Source organism: Thunnus albacares, chromosome 4, assembly GCF_914725855.1.
Source record: "Thunnus albacares chromosome 4, fThuAlb1.1, whole genome shotgun sequence".
NCBI lineage: Eukaryota > Metazoa > Chordata > Actinopteri > Scombriformes > Scombridae > Thunnus > Thunnus albacares.
The window spans coordinates 28,007,962-28,035,806 of record NC_058109.1 but is presented as its reverse complement, the minus strand read 5'-3'; the positions used below and the strand labels follow the sequence as shown (position 1 = coordinate 28,035,806).

The 27,845-nt window shown below is 39.1% G+C and overlaps 1 protein-coding gene and 1 long non-coding RNA gene across 4 annotated transcripts in view; one reads left to right on the top strand and one right to left on the bottom strand.

Annotated features, from left to right (window-relative positions):
- The first annotated feature begins 442 nt into the window (after positions 1-442).
- LOC122981481 lies at positions 443-25,712 on the top strand. The gene is made up of 3 exons (XR_006403250.1): positions 443-551; positions 9,756-9,758; positions 25,699-25,712. It is a non-coding gene; the product is annotated as an uncharacterized LOC122981481 (long non-coding RNA).
- The window catches only part of LOC122981480 (chemokine-like protein TAFA-1), a 113,169-nt gene continuing 103,192 nt past the window's right edge, over positions 17,869-27,845 (bottom strand). Inside the window, exons 5-6 of one of the 3 annotated variants that reach the window (XR_006403248.1) lie at positions 26,439-26,530; positions 17,869-19,273 (exon numbers count right to left, since the gene is read on the bottom strand). Coding sequence is in view for 1 of the 3 variants with exons in the window: in XM_044350223.1 (XP_044206158.1) it covers positions 19,256-19,273 (18 nt within the window). In the remaining 2 variants the exon portion in view is untranslated. Of the gene's footprint in view, positions 19,274-24,154; positions 25,287-26,438; positions 26,531-27,845 lie in introns of those variants that run through there. The other 2 variants (XR_006403249.1, XM_044350223.1) reach the window with 2 other exon arrangements.

Below are 27,845 nucleotides of genomic sequence, written 5' to 3'. Positions count from 1 at the left end.
GAGATTCAGAGGAATCAATTAGCTTTGGATGAGGCAAAGTTCTTAAAATTCATTAGTGACAGCCTAATTACAGAAGAACAATGGGCTGATAATTACATCTGCAATAATTAATACACTTATTGTAACAAAAGGAGCAATGAGAACACAATCATCAGCTAATAGCTTATTACTGAGTTGATGCAATCAGCAATTTTGTAATGAGAGATGACAGAGCCAGAAAACATGGGCCCCAGTGTGGGGATGTATATAGGCCCTGTTGTTACAGATGTTTAACAGAATGTTTCCTTAGAATCTGAGTTAGCTATCATAAGAGTCTTCCTCTTTAAAGGACAGGTTCACAATTTTTCAAGTTTTTCAAGAACATTGAAAGAGGTTTTCCTCGCTGTAATCATTCCTTCTGTTCATATTGGCTGTTAAAAAATCCCCTTCAAATGCACTTTCAACCTATGTGATAGGGGTCAAAATCCACAGTGTGTCCACACAGTCATTTTGTGCAAAAATGCATTTGAAACTTTATCAGAAGCTCATATGAGGCTTCGGTAGTCTGAGCTGTGGTGGAAGTATAGTAAATGGTAAGAGGACTGCACTTATATGGCGCCTTTCTAATCTTCCAAAGCACATGCCAACATTCACCCATTCACACACTGATGCCAACCTGCTCATCAGGTGGAGTTTCTAATGCTCTTTCACACACACTCACATCCAGATGGCCTTTGGGAGCAATTTGGGGTTCAGTATCTTGCCCAAGGACACTTCGACATGCAGATTGGAGGAGCCAGGGGTCGAATCACCGACCTTCTGATTAGTGGATGACCCGCTCTACCTCCTGAGTCTAACAAAAAGACAGACTTTGGCACTAAAAAGACCATAATGTTGAAAGATATCTACTTGAACTGACTAATTTGGATGGTTGAAGCTTTTCATATTAGCTATTCATATTATAATACATTTTTGCACAGAAGGAGGCTTGTGGATTTTGGCCTCCATCACTTACATTGTAAGTGCATTATGAAGGGATCTCCTAATGGCCAGTATGAATAGGAGGAATGGTTATGGCAAGAAAAACCTATTTCACAGTTCATTTGGGCACCTGACTATTGTTTTAATTTTGGACCCATCTATTAACATACTAGTGTTCAGTAAAAGCATGCCAAAGAAATAAATGCAATACCAATAAATCCCTAAGCTGTTTGTATACATCAAGTGTTGACTGGCATACTTACTTAACATTGCTAGAACTAGCAAAGTTTTACATATCAGGTGTGAATTCAAAGTTTGCTGAATGCAAAAGAAAGTGCTGTCCTTCACATTTCACTGCAGTGGTTCAGTTTAAATGTATTTCATTTTTTATTTTTTTGCTGTTAACTATACTGAGCTGGCAAAGCAGTTTCACATAACAGAGGGAATTTATACATTTTATCCAAAGCTACAAATCATTGTAGCAAACAGCAATCTACCTCTACCTGAGTTAAATACACCTGAAGAGGGGTTTGCTAATAATATACGAGACATGGGCAAAAGCTTAAGAGAGCTGTGGGATTATCTGTTGAAGGAAACAGGACTCCCTAATAGCTTCACATTTCTGTCCTCTGATGATGGACAAGGTGATTTAGGACACAGTGGGGACGGTGAAGATAGCAAAGTCTTGAACAAAAGCTCTACGTACATGATTGACTATACACCTTCTGGGTGGTATAACCATCCTAGAAAAGGTGTTAGCTAGGTCCCTGTCGAACCGAGGAAAGCGTTCATCACTTCAACACCCTGGAGGTATCTCAGTGCTGGCATCGGTCGGATCTCCGACGGATGTCATACAAGACCCGGGCAGGAGACAAGGTCATCCTTGACTGCAGGTAAGTCATCTTGTTGCTCTTCCAGCTGAACACCATGGATCACATCTGCAGGTGTGACAGATGTTTTTGCAGCTGGTAGTGGGTGTTTTTTTTTGTTGTTTTTTTTCTGATTGGCCAAACGAGGACATGCAAATTTCTGTGCATTGCTGCACAGTGAAGAATGAGCAAGCAAGGGTGGAGCCTGTGGCAAATAGAACATTAATTACCTAGATTTCATTATTAGCCCATGTATAAACAGACCTGTCAATCAGTGTGGGAATGAACAGGTTCCAATCCTTTATTCTTTGTTATTGGTAGGGATATGTTTACATTTGGATCACAGACTGTCGCTTTAAGAATATATATTTTTATGTTTATGTGTATGGGACTAAGATAAAATAAAATATCAAACCTTCTAAATTGGTCATTACTAAAAATGTATTGCACCATAGTACTGTACCTGATTCTTAAATACTGTATGACCATTATGAGGAGTTATGTTTTTGTATTGATATATAACTAGACTGTGAAATATAATATATATTGATTTATATCTAAAAAACAGTTCTACCATTCCATTCCATTCTGCAATATCCATCTAGATGGTAATTTAGTCCCATGAGAGGAGGGTCCTTCATAATTGATTGTTATATGCTTGGCAGGTAGTGTACAGGAGACCCTGGACTATGATCAAGGGAACTATAACTGCTCATTAGCTAGCGTAATAGCATTAAGATGTCCACGGGGAAAGTCATAAACCATCATCTCATTATTATTCCTGCACACCTTTGCTTGTGTGAAATGGTGTTGTCCACAGCAGTGTAAATGCAAGAAAAGCCCATGAGATCAGATTGTCTGCCCTGTTCTCAGCTGCCTTGACAGATGTCAACATGTGAACGATTGTCCTTGGGTAAACCTCCAGTGTGTTTTGGGATATGTGGCTATATATGATGTAAGCTGTAGGAAATGAAGAGTCCTTGGGAGACTTTGAAGGTTTATTTGAAAACTTGTCATGTTTACTGGAGATTACTAACTCTGGTGTAGTTTTGAACATTCAAGAGGTAAACCTAATAATGTTAACATTTACAACATTAAGAGATTAAGTAAAAATAGTTAAATCAATTTTATAATGTCACATTTACTGATTTTCATTTCTTATTTTGTATTTGCACATATATGTTGTATATCAACAGTATAAACATCAACTTCAGTTAATGTAAATAGCTAATTTGCACTCTAGCCCATAATGATGTTAGGCACATAGACCTGACTGTTTACATTGTTAAAGCAATTTCATCAGAGGACAGGCAGGTCATTTCTGTATACAGTATATACTGCATGTGAACCTATTCACATAACTAAACTGTGGAAACATTTTTATTAGACACAAATATTAAACACAAAAAGAGTTCTGATACAGCTCTTGTGAGGACAATAAGCAGCAACACATAGGAATGAAAAGGATGCAAAATGCAACATTCTTATGCAAGATGGTTTTATACAGAGTGAGCGCTCAGATGGTTCATTCAAATCCTTACAGTCAGAAAAACAACATTACTACTTACTTTTGACTTTGGTTAGTCAGGGCAACCTTTGAGTTGGGAAATAATTTTTCCAGTCTATACAATAGAACATTAATGCACCAGACTGGGAGACTTTTGAAATTAGACCACACTTAACTGCATTACCACACAATTATAATGCAACTTTGAAAAAATTAACTTTGACACCACTGAAGCCAAACTATATCATGCCATATCATGGCGATAGGCTTTTTCTTTTTTATGTTAAGTTATTGAACTTGGGTGATTGATTATGATGTTTTGTATATACAGTATTATACAGTATACTGTACTTTATATGGTAAATATATGGTATTTATACTTATTTTTAGTGATAAAGGCAAAATAGCCAGAAACATTTGGTGAATAGGTCTTGGTAGAAATTCTTGAGACATAAACAGTAAACACTTTCTGACTGAGGAACATCAGGCTGGAGAGGCTCTGCCAACTGGTCTTTCCCTTGCCTTTGGGCTGGATTGTTCACATTGTTGGATTCAATATTACACTTCTGTTGTTAAGTTTTTTTCGATTGCAGTTACTGTCTCAAAGGTTTTTACAGGCTGGCATTGAGCATGGAAAAAAAATCAACTTATCTCACCAGGGCAAGAAAAACATCTGAAATAACCCGAAGACACCTTGGGCAACAAAAACAGGGAAAGGGATCAGTGTTGAGTTAAGAATATAACAAAATAGCAAAAGAAATATATAATACAATATAACAGTGGCAGATCACAAACAGTAACAAAGAAGAACAAATATATAAAAATAGCAAGAGTCTCTGAAGACGTCACAGCACAAATGTACAATGTAATGATGCACGATCTGGCAGGAGAGAGGACTTTGGTACACGTCAGAAAGGGCAACACCTGCAACCGCTGCCATGAGAGCACTGCATTGGTGAAGGGATTCAGCTGGTGGCGGTGACCAAAGAGTCAGTGGCACCATCTGCATCTACTGCCAAGAAGGAGCCCTGGCACCCGACATCTGGGAGAGAGAAAAAATAAACAGCACAAGCAAGCAGACACATTCAGCCCCATACTCACTCACAGACTGCCGACAATCAGTAGAAATAAAGCAGCAAGGAATTGCTTACTGTCAAAAGGAATCACACAGATGCTTTCTTTTATAATTATGGCTTCTATATTCTTGATGCTTCTATGCTGCCAAAGGAGTCTAAGGTGAAGCACATATAGCCTAATGTTTAGTTTATTTTCCCTTCCATAGATCCTTATTTGAACATCAGAGCTCTTCACTGCACTGAAATAACTAGAAGTCATTATTTATGTCTACCTTTCAGTGTCTGCCAGCACATCTTGTGCATCACAGCAGGAAGCCGATGGAAGCAGTGGACTGAGTCATGGCTAGATTGGACTGTGTGTCTGCCAGTCCATGTGTCTAGCAGACAGGTATATAGACTTTCATTCATAGGACACATCTCTCAATTTGCTCAAGTAGATGTTAGAGCTATGACTATGATTGACTGATGCTGTAGATCTCCCTCAAACTAATGTAAATATTCCTCTGATGAGCAACCCTGGCTACGTAGCTACTGGCTGTCAGTGGGACATTCACATCTCTATTACAACAGGCAGGGCACGACACAACTCGGCCAGATAGCCCAACTGCTATTTACACCTACTCATATCCTGCATGCTGTATTTCTGACAGCTTGGCCTGTTCCATCTCCGGCTTCATCCATTTTTCCAGAAAAATATCTGTACAGACCTACACTAGCCTATGTATCATCATGTCTAGTCAATACAGTTAATTATGTCCATCATTTTTTCAGAACCTCTGGCTTATTTTTCATAGTTCATGACATAATTTCTGGCCTGTCAAAGCCAGCCCACATTTTCCTCTGTCACTGCAGTCAGGCAAGGCCATGGGTAAATTAGCTGGAGACAGATATCATTTCAAATGGATTGTATAACAAGTGAATGACACTTTCCAACTTTCACACAGACATCAACACAAACTATTCTTACATCAGTTTGGGTGAAATAGGGTTTCATTAGTCCTTGTATCTGATTCTCAAACTGGAAAAACATGATGTGTGCTCTGGCATCGTTGTCAAATTACTCCTTAAGTGTCCACCAAAGTCAGTTTATAAATAACTTCAGACAAGAAATGGGCCATGCAGCTGCAGAGTCATGTTTCATTTCACATCTACAAAATTTCAATAGGTGAATATGAGTTTTTAAAGTTCCAAAGGGCAGTGAGGTACATCACTATATAAACGTCATCAACAGTTTGCTAGATGGTGCCTATTTGCATTTTTTACATTAACATACAGGTTTAACTATAATAAACCAACTGAATATATTAACATTAGTCTTAAATTATGGGAAGAGAATGGAATAGGCAAAATAACAAAAACTTTTCATACAGAGGTATTTTTTCTCTCTTGAAGAAAAGACTTCCAAAAAACCCTAATATGTCTATAACTGTTTAACAGCTAGACCCAAGTGCATGTTTTTCTTCTCACAGTGCCGAGTAACATCATTAGTGATGTTTATTTCAAGAATTATTTAGATTTTTCAGCTATTTTGTGAAAGGTTTCTATATCTATGATTCCATGAACACTTCTCTGGATCACAGAGGGCTTTGGTTCAACCTTGGTAAATGCCCCTTCTATGAATACTTATGAATATGAAATTACAACACATTGTAGGCATGTCTCAGCACATACATGGCATCCTATTTATGAAATGGATAAAGAGCTGGTGTTTCTATGCATAATGCTCTCTGCTTATGACATCTTAATTAGCAGCATCTGCACTCAATTACAGTAGTAAGTGTGCATGACAAACTCCCCAAGTCACCAGAGTCTACAGAGACTTGGTTGTAATGGCTGTTGACTATTTTTCATTCTGTGGTTGGTCCCATTGCAGTCCTCAGGGGGTTACTTTCCCCACGTACACACTCTCAGGTCAGGCCTTGACCCTGTCAAGCCTAACCACCTGGGAGATTAAACAATGGGGAACTGGTGATTTGGCAACAATGGGAGTACTCTGGAGGCTCCTGAGAGAAAATGTAGTGTGTGTGTGTGTGTGTGTGTGTGTGTGCACGCGCACATATGCATGTGTTTGCAAATACATAACTGTTTTCATTGCATGTGCATCCATGCCTTATGTTTGTGTGTTCTTGTATGTTATTGCAGTTCATACAGAGAGTGCATAGAGACACTTGTGTTCTATAATGCAATACAATGCAGCAGCACCACCACATACTATGGCCTCATAAATTTCCATAAAGTGGACTTAACACCTCAACAACCCTCTCTGTGTTAGAGGGATATTGATTCAACATCTATCAGTCAGACAGCAGCATTGAAGCTTAAAATCGAACATTATATGCTGTAGGATTGCCTCATATTATACAGATGTCCCTATTATTGTGTCTACACTCTGCAGGGGTAAACACAATAACAAACAATAAATACACCTCCTTGCTCCCCCCACAAATATAGAACAAATCTATTTGAATTAATCTGAGAAAATAATTACATAATGTTTCCTCGTCACCCCAAAGCCTTTGATTCTACATCACCTGGTAAGAGCAGGAGGTGAACTGTATTTAATATAATATAATATAATATAATATAATATAATATAATATAATATAATATAATATAATATAATATAATATAATATAATATAATATAATATAATATAATATAATATAATATAATATAATATAATATAACCATTAGTACTGTGTCATATTACAATGACAGCATAGCAATAGGCCAATCAGCCTCATTTGATAAAACTCAATCCCATGCTTGTGGATGTTCTGTGATTTGCAACCTTTTGAGCCGTGGGGGAGGCTCTTTGTGCTCCTGTACCATCCTCATCCTCCAAGCTGGTGACTCCAGTGATTAATGTTCTGCCCTCATCTTTTTCTCTTTTGCAGTTTGGGTCTGTCACATAGTGTTCTTAGCTTCTTACAAAGTTCACATTAGACCTACAATGTACTTTGGTTTGACCTAATCTCCCCCTTCCATAAAAGAATACCCTGACCAACACTTATTGATCTATAAAGGTGCAAAGTCCAATTACTTAGTGATAACAATAATGAAACATCAGAGGCATTGATTAAATTCCAGTCACTTCCCTGTCAGTGACTTTGTCACAGAGCTATCTATCCAAAGACTTCTTTAATCTGATCACTTCATGTGGATCGCAAGTTGATTTTCGTTCCCCTCTGAACCCCCACTATTCATGTTGTATTAATGTCATATGCTGTCGAGTTGGGCTCTCCTAAATGACTTACCAAGTCATCCCTTTCCTTGTCACAAATCAAATTAGCCCAGGCTGTGATTAATCATCAGGCAGAGTACCCTTTGAAAGGGGGCTGACACCTTATTAATTTCCTTAATTACATCTTGTATTAGGTTTCAGAATCGTCCCATCTAATTATGCTGCCTTTGACTCCCAACTCTTTCAACCTGGCTACACAAATTATTTGTGCAACCAGGGGTATTTAAATGGATTTCATTTAATATAGGCAAGTGTGATTAATGTAATAAAGACAGGGGTGGGGGGTTCAGGTGGAAGGTTTGCAAACTGCATGGGTTTCAGTTCTTTCATTTGTTACACAACAGAAAGGATAGGCTTGAAAGTTGACTTACACACAATGGATGAAATAGGGATTACATCATCTTGCGAAGTTTGAGTTTGTTCATATTACCAGGAATTACTGATTACTGTAACCTTGTTTTTGCTGTATTATGGTGGATGAACTGTGGTAATACCAGCATAAATATTCTTAGGTCTTTAGGCTACATGTCTAGATTATTCTTGAGTAAATGATAAATAAAAAACAAACTAATCTATCTGTTTTAGACTTACACTTTATCTTATGTGTCTGTGATAGAATACCATGTTCTTAAATGTAGCGTGGCATCTTAAAAGGGTGTAATTTCATTGTCTCTCAAATATAGCCTCAGCAATATCAATATATTGCTATTTAGCATGCAGTAAAACAAATATCTGACTCCTGCAGCACAGGACTGTGCTTCTGGGTAGCGAAAAATTATGAATCAGCCAAATGATCAACACATTTCAAATGAGCTCGTGGATAAGCTTGCAGAGCTTTGCTGCCACTGTCATTATTTGTGTTTAGAAGGCATTTCTGGAGGTGCTGAAATGAAAAAGAGAGATTATGTGGCTGAGTGCACACACCCTGCCGATGAATCATAGGAGAAGGACTGTGCTGTTTAATCGATGACACAGTCTAGGCATTCATTTACTAAGTTGTTCATATGGGGAGTGAGTTTAAATAGTTTTGCTCTGAGCACTTCAGGAAAATGCACTGCCAGTGTTATATGAAATGAGAGCAGTGGCAGGGGACATCCCTGCACTGGCCTGCAGCGTACTGTATCTAGGGATCACAGTTTCTCTCTAGCAGAACCTTTCAAATGAAAGCTTTGCTATACTGAAAATTGCTCCATGTAAAACACACAGAACAACGTTCCTATGAACTACATGGCTTCAATGAAAGATAGTTATTAAACATGCTACCGTAAGTGCATTTTATATAATCATGACGCACATTCTATTCTGATAGTTAATCAATAATGTTCATGTCAGGGGTAATTTGAGGGAGCAGCTCGATATATAGGTGGTCAGACAGAGTTGAAGGGTGCACCCCTTTGACCTTCACTGGGCCACACTGACATGGAACATTATCTTACTTTTTGTGGCACATGCAATTAAATAAAGGCACAAAAATATGCAGGGATACAACAGAGTTTCTGACATCATGGATGTGTGAGGCTTTTGTAACTATACGCATAAAATCAACTTCACAACTTTGCAAAACAGCATCTGGAGCATTATGTTGAACACAATACTGAACAGAAAGTGGAAGCTCTTCTTTTTTGGATGTATCATTCTTCTTCTGTGTAGAATTCTTTAGAGAATATTGAACTATTTGCAGACCAAAAACTTTTCATCTAACACACTGTACATAAGCCACTAAAGTTGCAAAGCTTAATGCAACACTGGTTAAATGAACATCACTTAATATGAGTAGAAATAGTGTACACTGACTGCCTCTTGCTTAACATGTGCTACTGGAAAAAATAACTCACTTCTATATTTCAGTGTCATTTAAGTACTGGGTTTTCAGTTTGCGATAGGACAGCCTCATGTCACTTACAGGTATCCTGTAGGCCTGTTTGTCTACGGTCTGCTGACAACTGATATGCAGAAAACATGCTAATAGATCAGTTGGTTGTCATAGTCACCAATTTTTAATCTCTAATTGCAGCTGCAAAACTACATTTAAGGACGCTGGTGTGAGCTGGTCTCATGTAAAATTCTAGAGACAGTTGATATTCTCTTGTTTGAGACAGAGTGTAACTAGCTGTAAATTTGGTGGACTGCATCTATCCAGAGGGTCTCAACTTTTTCTCCCTAATAGATCCATGAGGGACAAAGAGTGAATAGGGTACTCATTTTGGATGTTTCACATTGATTCTAAGGCACCCATGTGCTTTCAGGACTTAACTGTAATACTATTTGCTCAGTCATCATGGCCATTTTAAATTGGTGTTAACCAGATATTCTACAGCCATCATATAGTATGACAAAACTGTGACCATAAATGCTTGTTCCACAGCATCTTATGTTACAATCTTGAAACCTTATTTCAGTTTGACATCAAGCACAGTACAATGCTTATGAGATGTGAGTTTCTTTACATAATCACATATTATGAAGGAAAATGTGACGTGTAGAGCTGCTGCAACACAATTTATTGACATGGGTCATTTACAGCCCTGAAGAAAACATCATGACACAGTGCAGACGCTTTTAACACAGCCATGTGTTACAGCAGGACTTTTTCTATGGTCTGTCTGTCTGTCTGGTTGCACTTATCAATGTGGCCTGACAAATAAAATGCATTGTGCTGATGGCTCAGGCAGTAGTATCTCACTTCCAATGTGGATCAATGGCCATCGCCTTGAGACACAGACACCATTCTATTTGGGATGATAGCTCGGGGAAAAACAAGGTGGGGAAGGTAATACAAAATAGAAATGCCCTGGACAGTCATAGCCAGGCACTGTCGTGGGAATAACATCTAAATTGATTTCTGCTCCATGCTCATGTTAACATTCCATTCTAGCAGCAAGGTTTGCTATACTGGCTAGTTAGATAAAGGAAAGTGTTCTGCCCTTTCACATGCTTGTGTGCCTGTATGCTTGTTGCTAGGTTATGGTGATTTGTTAAACAGAGTTATATGCATTTAGGGCCTGAATAGCACATTATGGTAATTCACACTAAATTCCAGTTTGATAGCTTCAACAAGGCTCAGCAAGGAAGACCTGCTTGTGTTCTTGGCACTGTAAAGAGCGCAAGCATCATACTTAGATTTCACCTGCCTAAGTGAAATGATAGTGTTGAATCTAAATGAGGCATGCTTGGCCCTCCAGGGTGGCTCTGTCTCCTTCTGGTCCAAAGACTGCGTCCTTCACCATTTCTGCTTGCCCTTGTGGCTCTCATTTGCATACCAGAGAATGAGGCAGCCAATTGGCTGAGGGTGGAATTGGAAAGAGCGTTTCCATCCCGCATCCATTAGGCAATCACCTTTACCATTAACCCAGACTAAAGAATCTGCTGAGAGCTATTTCTAACTCTACTGCATCAGTATGTTAATATGCCATTAACACATTTATATATCGTTAAAGTAAACTCTACAACACTAGTAGGTAACATCCAGAATCAATTGTAGAATTTTTTTCCATTGCAAAATGAAAGGAGCACTCAGACTCTATGTTTAGCAGCTGATTATTCTATTCATTATAAATTATCAATGTAGAAGTCTCTGAATCCCCTCATGTGGTATCTGACATGTTGCACTGACAGAGAAAAACAACAATGTGTTACATTTGTTTCAAATTAATTTCCCAAATGTCACAATGTTTCAATTTGAATGGATTTTCGCACACACTATTTGTCTTGCTGTTCTATATTTTTTTGTATTTCATTATTTTCTACAGACTTGGGACATGGAGAAAAAAGTAAATAATTTGTGTGCACTAATTATTTATTCGTGTTCTCTATCCTATTTTAGTTTTTACTTGCAGTGCAATAAAAATGTTCCAACAGCTTTGAGGGCTCATCCTGAGGATATAAACTTGGTATCTGTGTGTTACAACTTGTCCTTCTGATGTAGAAAACTTCCATTTACCATTATATTGAGACTGATCCTGTCACCGCAAATGATTACGCATGCTGCTGTACAATGTACATAAAGTTTTGCACAGCCCCAACCTTAATATGGAGATGCGAGTATCGTTCCTGTTGCTGTGTGATGGCTACAGGTGTTTAATACGACAAAGACAAAAACCTACAAACAGAACATCAGTACTGACGTTTCTCCAAAATCCCAGATTATTCAGTAATTGAACATAATTGGTAATAGTTTTAATCTATAATTTCGTTTTAATCAAATGCATTAAAGACTCTTCGGAATTGCAAGGAAAGTGAAAGAGATAAAAGTCAACATACATGGCGGTGTTTTGGTGTTTTGGGATTTTGGAGAGGTTTGAGTTTGCGCCTCTGCCAACTAAAGCCACACTAATTGTGGCTTTTACACTCTATCTAGCTGGAATGTGGAAAAAAGCCTGATGTTCAGATGTTGAGGCAGCCTAGAGTTAACCTATATAGCTGCTGGATATTTTTCATTAAATTGCGGCTTTGTGGTTTCTTCTTATTTGGTGTGAGATTTATTTGGGCAGTGAGAGACAGAGCATAAACCTGGGTGTCTCACTCCAAACCTGTGACAGTTAGCAACCCTGATAAATGTCGTCTTCATGGTCTCCATGACACCTCCCAGGCTCTGTGTTTGTTGTGTTATTGTAGCATTTTTAAAGATGTAAATCTACAGGTTTTTATTAATTATTGTGGCTATGGTTTCATGCTTGCCGTTTTATGATATGTTTTAATGACAAAGGGGCAGCAATTCAGTTTCAAAGGTGACAGAACAGAAGGGACTTTGACTAAAAAGTCCATGAGGGGTGATACAATGTAGAAGAGACAGAGCTGGGTAAAGACTGAACAGAGACATTCATCTTTTGTGTGAAAAAAGTGAGACTTAACTCATGAGGAGTTTTTTTTTTTACCAAATGTTTGAATGATCAAAAAGTCTTAAGCGTTTAATTTATTCACAACCCCATTCTACCTGTCATGCTAATTTGTGGAGTGATCCAGTTGAGATGGCAGGGGCTATACGGCTCAGTAGTAAGCACTGTCGCCTCATGGCAAGAGGCCTAAATTCTCTTTGTGTTAGAATTTTTTGCAGCCAGGAAGGAGCATAAACCTTTAAAAAAAATTAAGGAAAAAGAGCAGAATTCGGGTGAGAGCCTGAATGCAGAAGCGTGGGTAATGTAGACTGTAGAGCCTGCAGAGGGAATTGGAGGTGAGTGAACTTTGTAAAATGAAGCTAACTTCTGATTATGGTAATCTGTGTAGGTCTTTGATTTTATTTTGTAGAGATATTCATTCTCTTGCCACAGCTCAATCAGCTTTTTCTCCATTTCTGTTGCCCAGTTTTCTCTCACACCACAAACCTTTTTGCTTGCTATTTTCCCTTCTTTTGTTTATTATCAGTACATTTCCCTCAGAAGACACACAAATGATGCCTTTTGTAAATGGCAGTTGCAAATGTCTCAAACATGTTTAAAAAAATTGATTGGATCTGAAGATATGAGATTAGAATCTTCATACATCACACATTATATGATTTTATCTGCCTACTGTCAACAGACCCAGACTGACCCAGACTAGAACAGACCTGCTCCAATGCGGTCCGATCAGTCATCTTGCCCAAATTTACATTTACATTTTCTCATTTAGCAGATGCTTTTATCCAAAGTGACGTACATCTGAGGCTGATACAACACAAGCAGGGATCTAGTCAGGAGACAACAACATGAGTAAGTGCCATAAAGCTTAAGTTTGAGTTCGATAGGACGTAGATGCCAACAGGCAGTGCATAGATTGCATAGAAGCAAGTTTTTTTGTTTTTTTTTTCAAGTTTTGTCTTTTTATTTTTTTCTCTACCTACAGTCATCAAATGCAGAGGTGTTCGCGAAAGAGCTGGGTCTTTAGTCTTTTCTTAGAGATTGAGAGGGACTCTACAGATTTTGCATACAGAGTTTTACAGAGTTTGGTAACTCATTCCACCACTGGGGAATCACCAGGGAATCAAATAATATTGATAATCGGCTCAACTGTTTTAATGTGTCCCTGCCTTTAGGTGAACTGTAAACTCTAAACTGCCTGTAAACATGAATGTCTATGTTTTAGTCTTGTGATACATTGGTGACCTGCAGGTTATACCCTTGCCTCCCATCTCCAGAGCCTTGCGACACTGAAGAGTATAAGCAGTACATATATGAAGATTCTCAATAATCAAAGTAACAGGACATCTAGAAGTAGAATTAAGATCCAAGAGATTCAATCATGTGATGTGAGTGGTGGTGAGTGTCATTTGAACCGCTTTGGGTCATTCACACAGTGATGTCACATGAGTGTTGTACTGGGCCACATGTGAGTAGTTAAGGTCAAATGGCATGTCATTTGAGAGTAATCAGAGTCATATAACAAAAACAAATATATCATTTGTATTCACATTTACAGTATTATATACTGATAAAGAAACACTTGACAGAAAGTGAAAGAGGGATATTGCATGAACCCAGTGACTTGGCAAAACTTTTAGGGCAGTGTGTAGGCAAGACAAAATCCACTGTCCAAATTTTAGATAAGTTCACTGCAGCATACTGTGTGTGTGGGCAGGTTTGGACAGGCGGCACAGTGCTTTGTCTCTGGCAGGCAGCCTGAAGGCCGGGCTGATGTTGTGAACTATCCATGCAAACTTGGATTGACAACATTCATCTGACCTCCACCAGAAAAAGGCCAAAGTACAATCTGTTTCTGGTACATATTATATGTACTGTATATGCTTTTAACATAGCTGTCCTCATAACAAATTTGCCAGTATAATAATCCCCCCCCCCCCCCCACACACACACAAATTAAAATTATTTATGTAACAATGTGATATTTTAAACATATTTTGAAAAACTAATATCTAACTGATAGCTAGATAAACAAATAGATAAATATACACCCTAACAAAAAAAAACCTTGTATGATGTAATGCAAGACAATACAATGCTAGGACACCAAGGTGTGTTTCTTTGTTTTGGACTGCAATGCACTGGGGTTTCTATTTTCTAGTCAGTTAGTATGTGGGAAAACAAAACTTGCACATCTTGGTTTTCACATGTGAAACAAAGAATTTCACAAGTGCTTTTTAAGTCTGCAAGATGTGCTGTGTGTCTTCATCCTGTTGTGTGATAGTCCCACTGTGACAAGAGCAGACTGTTCACACCGTCTGTGGTGACCGGAGAGGCTCCTGCATCCCCTGTGCCACCATGAAAAGGTCATAAAAACAAATCATTGAACGTGAGTATTTCTTCACATTTTGCAGTATTATACAGTTCTGCACTGTGTGAGGTGTACTGTATATGTAGAAGGTGGAATACGACTCAGGCTAAACCTATGTGACTTATAAAAATATACAGAGCATGCTTGTATACTCCCCTCAGGCTCGGAACAATGTATTAGCTCCTCACTCTACCTTATCCTTCTCTTTTTCAAATCCAGCTCTTGGTCATTTGCTCTCAAGAGAGAGTCGGTGTGTTGACATCTCAGTCTGGCTGTGGGGAGACACTGCCATGAAAAATGTTCTCTGTTTAATGGGAAAGAGTGAAGTTTGAAATCTCCCAGGGAGGCTGGTCTGTGCCGACTTTGGCGCCCCTGGTGGGACAAGCCCTGTCATAGTCTGCACTTGGCAGTTCATGTAGAACATGATGGATCTCATTGTTTGAAGCTTTGCAAGTTCTTGCATTTTGGGTTGTGACATAAGAGAAAATAAGGTGAGAAAAACGGTAAAGCAGTGGGGAAATAAATTATCATTATGGCAGCTGCTGACAATCATAGACAAGGCAAGTCATTTGGCTGACAAGTGTATTGGTGGTTGGCGGGCATGGCGCAGTGTCATGGGACTAGGACAGTGATGTATTGTGTACGCATCAGAGTATGTGTTCATTTGTTACACAGTGGTGTTGCAGCAGGGCACTGGTGTTTCAATATATGATGGTGACCTTGTTTGGAATTATAAAGTTTAGAAACTGTTCAGAGCTGCAATGATTAGTCAATGGATCGATTAGTCGTCAACTATTAAATTAGTTGCCAACTATTTTGATAATTGATTAATTATTTGGAGTCATTTTTTAAGAAAAAAAAGATCTAAATTCTCTGATTCCACCTTCTCATAGTGAATATTTTCTGTGTTCTTTAGTACCTCTATGATAGTAAACTAAATATCTTCGGATTTTGGACTGCTGGTCAGGACAAAACAAGACATTTGAGGATGTCATCTTGGCTTTGGGAAACTATGGTCCGCATCATTCACCATTTACTGACATTTTATAGACCAAACAAATAATCAGTTAATCCAGAAAATAATCGACACATGAATTGATAATGAAAATAATTGTTGGTTGCAGCATAAAAACTGTTGCACCAGTGTAGCTGTGGGCTACTTTGTATCAGCTTTTGATCTTTATGAAGATTATGTTGTCTTGAAAAGGACATCAAACCCTCTTCATGATCAACTCGTTAGTTTTGACAGTGCTTACTTATGTCCAGTGATTAAAAGGATTAATCAAGGATCCTCAAATGTTAAAGTGCCTGATATCATTACTTTACATGGCTAATGGGCCTCTGGTAATAATGCCTGAAGTTGCTGAACAGCTATCACTGAGAAGAAGTTTTAGTGTCATTAATGATTTTGAGACACATTTAGTTGTCCAGGTCTATTTCATGGTAAAGGTAACATTCACAATGACTCATGCCCATAATGACTATAATTATAGACTGCAAAGCCCCCACAGATAAGGAGTTTTCTAGAAATTATAGGTTGCTCTGCAAAATGATTAAAGAATATAAATGTGATAAAGTGCACAGTCAAGGAGTGCTGTATAAGTACAGTGGAAGTCTCTATTAAAAGCTCCTAAAAGCAACCAAGCATTTAACTTCTGTGCTGCACAAAAGTTTAGGGTTTACTTGAGATACCCTTGGAAGTTACGAACACAAGTTTTATAAACACTGTCCGGGATCTTCTGCACACATATGAAAAGGGTTGTCCTTGCTGTCAGCCGTTGATTAGCCATCCAGCGTGATGTGGACATGGCTGTCTCTGTGTCTCGGTGGGAGGTCGGCAGGACTTGATGGATGTCTCTCTTTAGAGACTGCACAGCACCGCAGAGAGGGAGGAGGACCCAGCCCCTGTTATCTATTCATGCAGTGTTCCTTTCTGCTCTGCCTAAAATGGAGCAGGACCTCCCTCCACAGCACGACTCCAGCATCTCTGGAAAGAGCTAAGGAGTGCATAAAAGAGAAGAAAGAGCACCTCTTCCACTCCTGATCCCCAAGCACCTTTTAAGCAAAAATCCACTTAGAACTCGTATAAGTAGGGAGGGAGAAATCCCTTGATTTTCTACACAAGCACTGAATTTGAGGATAATCTTCACAGTACGTCGTTGCAGGACGCCTGTCTCACAGACTTCGAGTAACCTCTCTAAAAATACACACAGACGTGTGGTAAAACAGACAAATGTGCACATACACTGGCATGTATTCATTTTGCGGCAACAAAACTGCACCCAGAGACAAACTCACACACACATATACACAAAGTCATTTCCCCACTCATTTTCTTTCACACAGCCTCAATAAGACTGCAGGACAGTGAATCCTATTAGATGTGAGAAAACAAAGACGGGAACGGCTCATTGAGGAAGAAAAAACATGCTCTTTCCCTTTGCATATTCCTTCATGATTCTGGCAAGACCACTGGGAGATTGATGTGTCTGTCTTTTTCATACCTTCTGTGACTGCTCAGCGAGGCACCGGGCTACATGAAACTAGCCAAATTCCTAAATGATGAATGTACACGAGTGCATCCATTGGGAGGATAAACGAATCTCATATCAGCCGAGAGAGGAGGTTGATATTGAAAATCATGTGGAATTTGGGCTGGCACGATATTGGAAATCTTTATTCTAATTGCATGAATGAATTGAATGTGCTGTTCTGATAAATCCTCTCTGTCACCAAGGGAATAGTATAAATGAAGCATCACAGATTTGTTTGTGTGTTTACTGCATGTGTGTGTTTGTCCGCCCGTAAGTCATTTTCATACTTGCCTTGTGCCGTTGTTGATTGCTTGTTTACTCAAGCAAAAACTCTGTTCACAATGTTAACATATCATATAAATGAAACTCTGACAAGATCTTCCACCCACATATTACAACATATCAAATAGTCATAAGAAGAACATTTTTCAAAATATCAGTTACCATATGAAGGAATGGGACAGCATATCAGTATAGAAAACCATTTTTATTTCTCATAAGGCTGTCCTGTAATGTACTTATATCTACTGGGGAATAACTGTATGCTTCTCCATTGTGACTAATACTTCCTCACTGTCATTTTGAGTAAATCATCTGAATATTGTCTCTCTGGCGTGTGAGAGGGAGATCTAGATAACAAACACAGTCAAGCAGTTGTCCATGACCACTCTTCGCAGCAGAAATAGACACTAACTGTGCGATTATGGTCCGAGTTTTTCTGCAGTTTGGTCTAAATCCCTCCTTTATCTGAGTGGAAAGCCCAGGGGTTGTTGTTAGTGCTGCTTTCTTTTGTGAGGCAGTTCTATACAGTGTTTTCCTCATCTTTACAGAAACTACAAGCATTTTCTGGCTTAACCAGCGACATTGCTGAATGACGAAAGTGACCAATACTTATTTTTATGACTCTGTTGTGGCTTTTTCCAATGCAAGCATACACTGTAAAGCAGTCCTATACACACCATATTGGGGCAACAGCCTCTGCATAAGGGGCTAAACAATATTCCACCGTGGGGCTCAAGCTCTTAATAGAGTCTTAAATATACTTTTCAGCTTCTTGGATCTGTCGTCTTATAGTATGTAATGTATTTATATATGTATATATACACAAATTATCTTACATACAAAGAAAAAGAAGTGCTCATGAATTTACATTGGGCATGCCCACGAATAAAAGTCAAATTCAAATGTCCATGATGGAGGATGAAGGCGAGGCCATGAGGGCAGACCCTAAAGCCTCTCAAAGATTCTTCGTTAACTCATTCTGGGCTGCTAGTGGTCGCTGTCACTAAAAATCCAGTGTTTTTCAGTCAAATCTCCTCCATATAGTCACTGCAACGCTGTCCTGCTGGCTTAGCGAGTCAAATACAAATGCGTTCCACACAGAAATAAAAGGATGTCAAGGTAATTTCCCTCGCTCGTGCCCTCAGTTCTGTGGATCCCATGTTCAGTTCCATGTAAGCTCCTCAACCGGTTTACTTTTTTTGGCAGGCGGGGGCGAATATCTTCGAATAATGTTTTAACAAACTCTAAATAACCCCTGCTAAGCTGTTTGAGTTTTCGAGGGGGAGACAGAATGGGGAAAACCAAGAGAGAGTAGGTCGGAAACTGGCCACAGCTGTGTAGAAGAGGAGAGTCACCAACATGGGGCTCATTGATCAAACAGGGGATTAGTCTGGTTTCAAATCCTTGGCACCACGCAAGCAAAGCTGTTTTATCTGGGTGGATATCCTTTCTGTGGTCCCAGGTAATCCAGTCAGTAGCCGTGGATGTAATAGTTTTAGTCCGTTCGGAGGGAAGAGAAAGAGTACAGTAGATGAGGGGAAGAGCCTGGCACGCAGCCCTGCAATGGGAGCTCTCTGTTAGGTCCTGGGATGAATCTGCAACACAGAGGAGGAAGAGGAGAGAAGAGAAAACACACATGCACTTAGATAGAACAAAGACAAACAAGTGTGCGAGGATTAGACCCTGAGGAATTGCTCCGTTCGCGTGTTTCAAAAACAAGGGGAGTCTTTTGAACTGTGGAGGCTTTATACAGCCCCGTCTCACCACCTGGTTCCTGCTGCTACTAAAAACAGACAGCTTATACAAGTGGAAACAACACTGGAAATGGAGGTGTGTTTGGCATTTATAGGTATACTGAGATATATCCGGAAAAGCCTTTGTACAAAAATCCCTGGTGCGTTTTCATGCTGTGTATGTCTGCTTAACAAAATTAGTCATATTTTTGATTTTATCTCAGACTGTTTTACCTCCATCTCCCCAATCTCCAGTTTGCCTGCCCCCCCTTGTTTGCACTTTCATGGCAAGACAGCAATCACAGCTAAGAATTTCCTCCAACCCAATAAAATGACTTTGTCTTTGCTAAATGGAATCGGGGCCCCCACTGCGGAGTCTGAGCTGTCTGTCCGTGACTCTGGTTCAGGGACTCTTATTCAGCCTAAGTTGCAGACCTGGACACATTTCAATGGTACATTGTGCAACCTTGAGACTGCTATTGAATGTCCTGCTTTTCAGCATCCTGCTTAACCTGAAGCTCAATAAAAACTCTGTGTACACAATGTCTACAACAGTTAAAGTAGTCGAGTTCCTTGCCCTCCTATGACCTATGTCTATGCAGCAAAAGCGTGTAAATGTTTGTCAGAACATTTCTTTACCTTATATTTGCCAGTTATTTTACTTTCAGATTTTACAACGAAGAAATCTGGAGCTCCCTGCACACCGTGGGGCCAATTAGAAATCCCATAATCCTGTTCAACAAAGAAATAAAGCCATGACATTTCCAGCAGGCTTGGCAGGTGGTAGCCAGGTGTGTGGATTTGATTGTCGAGGTTGCTGCTTGGGACTCTGTGAGCTGTAGCACACAGAGTCTCAGAGCTGTGAAACACATTGTGGCCTTTTCCTTAATTTCATGGGATATAACTAACTTAAAAGTATAAACGACCTTTGGGGTCATTTGAACCAGGATAAAGGACTGATAACTCAACACTCATGGACAGAAAATTCCTCTCTTTATCTCCCTAGACATGAGTCATAAACTCTAAGTCATATTCCTGGAGGACATTCATGGAGTCTCTCTACAAATCTGAGCCAAATCTAAGTTTGTATGAATTTAATATCTAATCCTTATGTACTGTCATGTATTGTCATGTTGTTTGTCATAAAAATTCATAAATAATAGTATAACTTTGATAATATATTGAGGAAATATTTTTTTTTTAATTTTATTACATAAATTAGAAAGTTGTTGTATAAATGATGTTTTCTGAAGTAATAGAAATATTAGAGATGTGATGTGTGAGGAATTTCAGGTTGAACGTTTTCTTATTATGAAATAATAGTAATGTTGAATGTTCTTACATTATGGAGTAAGAGTTATGTTGAGTTTATTCTGTTTCTGAAAGTTTAATCTGGTCACATAATTGCTGCTTTAAACTTCTAGTTCAGCACTAGATGAATAGATGGTTTGAGAAGGTTAAATCAATGAAGGCTGAGTGTCTAAACATCATGAGAAGCGTTAATATGACTGTTAATGTTCGTTATGTTGATAGGAAGGATTGAATTCTGAATGATTTCACAATATGTTGGTTACAATTTGACCTGAAGTATTCAGAGATAGTGACTCTGAAGTGTGAATTTGCATTTAAAAATCAAGGCTTAATTCTCCAGTGTAGAAAAATAATCTCAAGTCAAAGTCAGCCACACCTTAAAAATCATCAAAACAACAACAACAAAAAAAATTCATCAACAATTTGGCGTGAAAACATTCAAAACACACCCAAAACTCTGCCTGTCTTGTTTAAACTTATAAAAACAACCTCAGAGGAATCTCCCTCTGAGCTCCCTCCAGAAACTCATGAGCCAAGACAAAAGTCTTCTATTAAGACATCTCTTTGTTTTTTGGCCAAGTATGCGTTTATTTTAATCTTTTATTGAAACATGCTCAGTTTGTTTGTTTATTTATAACATTAAGTTTCCTATTTCCACAAATAGTATTTGCTTTTGAAGTCACGTCAACTCACATGGAGTTTATCCGCTACTGAATAAAGATTTGAGTGTAGTCAAATTAAACTTTATTCGACATTAAACTAAGATTACAAGAAGCCAGTGAAAACCTGGATCTTCACTCAAACTGAAACGTCGCTTTGAAGAACACAGTGATGCTTAAACTGGATCTCGGCCTGCTTGCTGACAGCAGTACGGCCAACTGGGATTTAAGCCAACAGAAATACTCTTTCACAGCACAGCCAGAGACGAGGCTTAACCCCTCTTCACCAGTGGTTCAACACCGCTGCATCAACAAAGACTCACCTATAACACGGCTGGAACACTGAGGCTAACTACAGCTCAACCAACACAAACCTGGACCTGCTGAGACATCACCAACTACAATGAAACTTGTCAACAGTAAGGCATAACACGGCTTTGTGATCAAGGGTTGATGTTGAATAATGTTCAAAATAAGTAGATAATTTCTTTAGAGAAGTTGAGTTAGCTTTCCCTTAGCATTCCCCGGTGCAATACATTATCCTTGAGTCACACACTTCAAGCCACTATTTCTAAACAATTTTTTTATTATTTTGTTTCTATTATCATTTAAAGCCCTTATTATTCTTTTTGTTTATCATATTATGCTTAATAACATTTGTATAATAATGTAATTATGCTTAAGATGTTCAGCTATTAATTAATGTCTTCATTTATTCTAGGAAGTCGTTGTTGATTTCTTAGAGTACAGCAAACAGAGGTCACTGCTTTGAAAAGAACTTACAGTTTTGAGACAGATTAATTGACCAAAGTGAGAATTAAATTCAAGCTTTAATGTTTCCTCCAGACATTAAATGTTTACTATATAGGGGTGGTGTCCAAACAAGGTTTTATATTAATAAATGCCTAATATTCCTATAGAGCTCCAACATGCTCGACATGCTATATGAGAGCCAAATGATTTTGTGTGTGTAGATTGGGGTGCAACTGCATTCACCTACCATGATGTGTGTTATTTTGAGATTATACTTCAGAGAACAATTAGAAGAGCAGGAGACTCTAAGGCATTGCAATTTAGGTTTAATTTAGCGTCAACATTGACTATGTCTGAAAACATAATGGATTTCAGTAGTTTTATTGGTTGACTGCGTTTAATTTCACAGAAAACAGAAAAAATTCTCAATTTTAGGAAGTAATTTAGTTGATTTTGGAGTCTAATTGAACCAACTGGGTGAGATTGTTTCACCAGTTTTCAATACAAATCAACTTGTTTGAAGAATTTTTCTAGAATAATTCATCATCATTTGAATCACTTGTTTGTTAGTTAGCAGGATCTTTGGTTTGTATCTCAAAAACCTATTAAAACATTTAGGGCTGATTTCCCACACAGGTATTAAGTCTAGTCCAAGACTACAGTGTTTCTCAGAAGACATTTTCACTGATTTTTTTCTTTAGTCTAGGACTAGTCTTAATCTCTGTCTGAGAAACTGGAACTTAGTGTCTTTGTGAAGGTGCAAAGTTAGGCTATAGGTCCAGGAACATTTTGTTTTGGTTGAGACCTGGGTCTAGGTGCAGATCCAGAATTACTATTTTTTACCAACTTTACTATTATCACAAATAAAACTGGAACACATGGCCTATAATTGTCCATTAAAATTAATAGTTTGATGCAGTTCCAGATGCAGACAAATCATTTCTAAACACATCTTCTTACTCAAATACATTTACATGATTACACAACCTTTGTAGGGGAATGTACTGAGAACCTTCTAGTTCTGTCTTGTTTGAGTATACTGCTGCTACAAAATTTCTGAAAGAAGGAAAGCATCAGTGGAAACAACTGGAATTCATTTACCTCATTTGCAGACTGTTTTGTTTTTAGAAAATTGTTCTCTTAAGACCAAATGACATGCTAAGACGGATGTCATGTGAACTGTCTCAGAGCCCCATACTGAGGAAACACTTAGCAGTACTGACGTATTCTCCCTTGCATCATGCCTATTTAAGCAGTCGCACAGCAGCTGTTCCTCTGTGTGCTGTAAATAGCTGCACAGCTTCAGAGTTAACATGTTGATCCCTCCTCCAGGTCTTGTCACAGTGTCTGTCTCTTTACAATGTGGCCTCCTTTTTTCCCATGATCCTTAAACAAAGTAATCCTCTAGGCTCATCTGTCCAGCATTTGCATCTGTATCATCTCCAATGACGTATCAAAACGTCGGAGTAGAGAATGACCTCTGCCAGAACAAGAGCACTAACAGGTTACATATTAACTGCTCTCTTTCTATCTCAGATACAATCCACCAGAGGTTTGTTAGCAGGAGAAGAGGTGTCGTATGCAAATGCTATCATTTCAACCCATATGTATGTGAATGTGTGTGTGACTGAAAGTGTCCTCTGTTCTTTTTTGTCCTCTGTCTCTTCAAATGAACAGTGCAGCAGGTACCAGCGGATTGCTGAAGGATTTCCTGCCTATCCCATCTTTGCTGGCAACTAAGCCGTCTGCATTCTAATTTGCTGGCCACATTAAATTGCAATTTACTCAGACTTCAGTTAGTAAAAGGAGCCAAGGACAATTGCCTTAGAAAAAGAATTTAGTGCAAACACAGCCTAGCCTTTCCCCCTTTCTCGTTTAGTGCTGAACAAATCAATCATGCCAGCTGAGAAACCTCTTCAAACAGCACTAAAGAGCACCTTCTAAAAACAGAAGACTCAAGACAACAAAATACATCAAGATCCATTTAATGTGACATTGACAATGGAAAAAGCAAAGAAAACGAGTATAAATTAATCAGTAGCACTTGGAATGAACTCCTCCATCCTAAACCTGTATAAAAATGTCATGAGGATGACAACCTGGGCAGTCTTGGCAGCATCGCCCGCTTCTGCCAGCTTATAACCTTACTTGTTTTTTTTTTGTTTTTTTTTTAGAAAAGTCTTTTATTATTTATCCCAAAAGACATACTGTTTACCATTTGTGTATGGTTTTATGTTTGTCTTCATGATGACATCATACAAGAGAGAAGGAGGAGGAGAAGTGTTGTCAAGCACAGAGGTGGAACAGATGATTTCTCGGTGAAGTTGAACTGTATGTGGCATGGCCGCTTGGAGTTCATTTTGATCAACCGCAGAGTGTGTGGTCTCCCGTTTTGACAAATTAGATGGTGATGCATCTGCTGGCAGGTCACTTTTGCTCTGAAACTGTCTCACAGATGGGCTACATCCTGTCACAGTGTGTTATTTTGCTTGAAAAAGTGCCCTCCGCTTCTTTTAATAAGGGACATGTGGCTCTCTGAACAGCAAGTAAATCATGTTGGACTAGTTGAAGGGGAAACACCCTGTAAAGTGTGAAAGATGGTGGTGTAAAAAAACTGATTGACTTGAGTCCAATGCTTGGCACTCATGAATGTTTACTTACTCCATAGTGGAACTGCAGTGTCCTTATATAGTTAAAACAAATACTGTACATGAATAAGTGTTTATGTTGCGGTGTGAAATTACTGAAAAAGTAATTAAATTAACTGAATGTCTGATGAGGGTTGTATTATGTACTGTATGTATGACATTCCTGCCTTGATACTGATGACATTCATATTTTATCTAGCACAGGTTATCGAATGAAAATAATTCTTTTCACTATCATCAAAAGCAGGGGAGGAGAAGAAGAAGAAGGAGAGAAGATGTTTTCATTACAGCCTCTCTCATTCTGCCTGTCTCTCTTAAGGTGTATAATTGTTTGGAGGGAGCAGAAATGGATTGATCTATTTAGCCAGTGGAGCGGGTAATGCAGATCTATGGTGGGCGAGTATTTTGGAAGGTGCTCCCCAGCCTCGCTCTCACTGTGACTTCCACAAACAAAAGGGCCTGCCTTGTCTGCTGCTATAGAACAGGCAATGAAGGGCTCTCTCTCTGAAAGACATAAAGAAAGAAAAGAAGAAACATGGGTGTCAGGCACTGGCTTAGCTTGGCTTCTTACTTTCCATGCCAATTTTTATGAAATATGATGATGAAGTCTGTGTGCAAGAGAACATGTGTGCGTGCCTGCCGCATTGTGCCTCACTTTTCAGAGCAAAATGAAAACCTGCAGGTGAAATAAAATGGCTGAGGATTCAAATACCCCCAAAAAACAATGCTGTGTTGTGGGCTTGCTGGCTTGTGACGGAACAAATACAAATGAGGCAATTTGGCCTGAGACGCAGGTGAATGAGGAAAGTTGATTAAAAAAAGAGAGCAGAGTGCAGGATAAAAGGCCTTTCATGTAGCCTGTGGGCTATGCTGTGTGCTGATAGCTGCTTCAACAAGACCCTCAGAGGGGGATCAGGATATCAAGTGGCCTCTGATAAGAAGCCACACAACTAAAGGGAAGAGGCCTGCCCGGGGGTCTCGCGCGCACATGTGAGCGTACATGCACAGACACAAACATATCAAACACATCAAACATGTGCGTGCATTCACAACTAGGAGCACACACAGAGAGTAGCAAGTAGCATGTCACAGATTAGTGCCTAATGGGATTGGCAGACCAGTGCAAGGCACTGTAATCAAACCCACACAGTGGCCGATAGCAAAAACAGGACACGGAACAAAGGAGGCAATGAAAGGAAGAGGGACTGATCCTGCCATTACACACTGATCACAGACAGCAGGGTTGTACTAAGGGGTGGACCTGGCTCTGTGTGTGTGTTTCTACAGTACTCCACAAATTTTCAGCTACAGTATATGTGTGTTAACACATCTATATGCTGACTGATATATTTCAGTGATACATGTTCTACCATTTACATCAAAAACGCAACAACATACTTTTTACTAATGCTTGCACTGCCTGTGCTCTGTGATAAATATTTACAGTGGGTGGCGGTGCGTTCAGTATTTGTGTCACGCCTGCCTAATCATGCACAGCATGTAAACACACACTTGATTATTTTGCACTGAGTATTTGGGTTAATGAGAAGTCATTGAACATGAGTTGGTTCCACTTCTGCCGCCCGACACTCAAGTGCACACAGTGATGTGAGAGAGACCGGAAAAACAAAAACATAGAACAGCTTGAGAACTAACCTTTACAGAAGCAAGAATGCAGCTCAATTTCTGTTGACGCATCCTCTGCATTTTGCTTCCAGAAGCTAAAAAGGGGAGTATGGCTGGGTGTTCTGCAAAGAGAGGGTCAAGAGAAAAGGACACGTGTGTATTGGGTAGAAAAGCAGCTTCAGGCCTGACCTTTTGGCCCTCTTCTCTTAAGATTTTGATAAAAATTAGACAAATGCCATTTTATTCATGGATATGTATTAAAGCTATTTTCCCCATTAGTGTGCAGAAAAGTACAATCTTGACTGATGTATCTTAAAACAATAAAGAAAATATTTTGTACTAAGTTATATCACCACAATGATCATTTCAAGTTTACTTTTTTCAAATTGTGCAAAGGACTGAATTGAGAATAGAGATGCATTCTTTAGAGCGAACCAAGTACTGCACCTTACCTTGACAGGCTGGCAAGACCCCATTCAATCAACTTCTTTCAGAAAAGTTTAGGCCTGTGGTGGCCCAGTGAAAGCTTTATGTCTGTCTGCTGGCGTATAAATCTGCAGAACAACCTTGGGAAGCCCCGTGTGGTCTAACCTTCACTGGCTGGTCCCTCTTTCCCTACCGTCACATTAGTCTCTGCTTCTATTCAAAGTCATTGTCACCAAGCAATAAGAGAAGACGGGGGGTTTGCCGATCGCGAGCAGGTGGGGGGGCGAGTCAATTAAATGAATACAAATCGGGTGATCAACCTGTCACAGAGTGCTGGACTGCTGGCTTTGAGGACTTAACTCCCTTCGTTATTTTTGCATGCTGCATTCAGAGTCAGTTTACAGAGCCGAAAGGCAGTGGAGAAGCAGAGTGGTCGTTAATTTTATCTCTGAAAAGACTGTGGCCTGAGGCAGAGCCCACCTGTTTGTTTACTGCCTGCTTTATGTTTGTTTCTTCTACTATGGGCTCTTAGGTTGCTTACACCAAATAGAATCCACCTTGTTATACAAAGGGCACTGATGTGCTGTGGTTTCTGAGTATTCTGTCTACAGTGTGATTTGTGCGTATCCTCATACTGTACATATTTGATTGTTAAATGACAGAAGATTAATGAAAAATGAAGCAGGCAGTTGGCAAAAAGCTCTGTTGAAGCATTTAATCCAAGTATTCAAACACAGCTTCTTGTTATTTCTAGTGATGTCTTCATTTCAAGCTTAAGAAGAAAGGTTGAACAGTAAGTGAAATCTGTCTTCTTTGGGGATATACTGTGTGAAAATGGTGTGAGTGGTCTCGTGTGCACGCGTGGGTATGTGTGCAAGTGTGTTTATGCCTGGGTAAAATATGTACACACACAGTACAGGCATATGCATATATTGTATATGCTTGTGTGCAACTGTGCATTGTGAGTACAGGTCTGTGCATGTACTGGATGCATGTGTGCTCTGCGTGTGT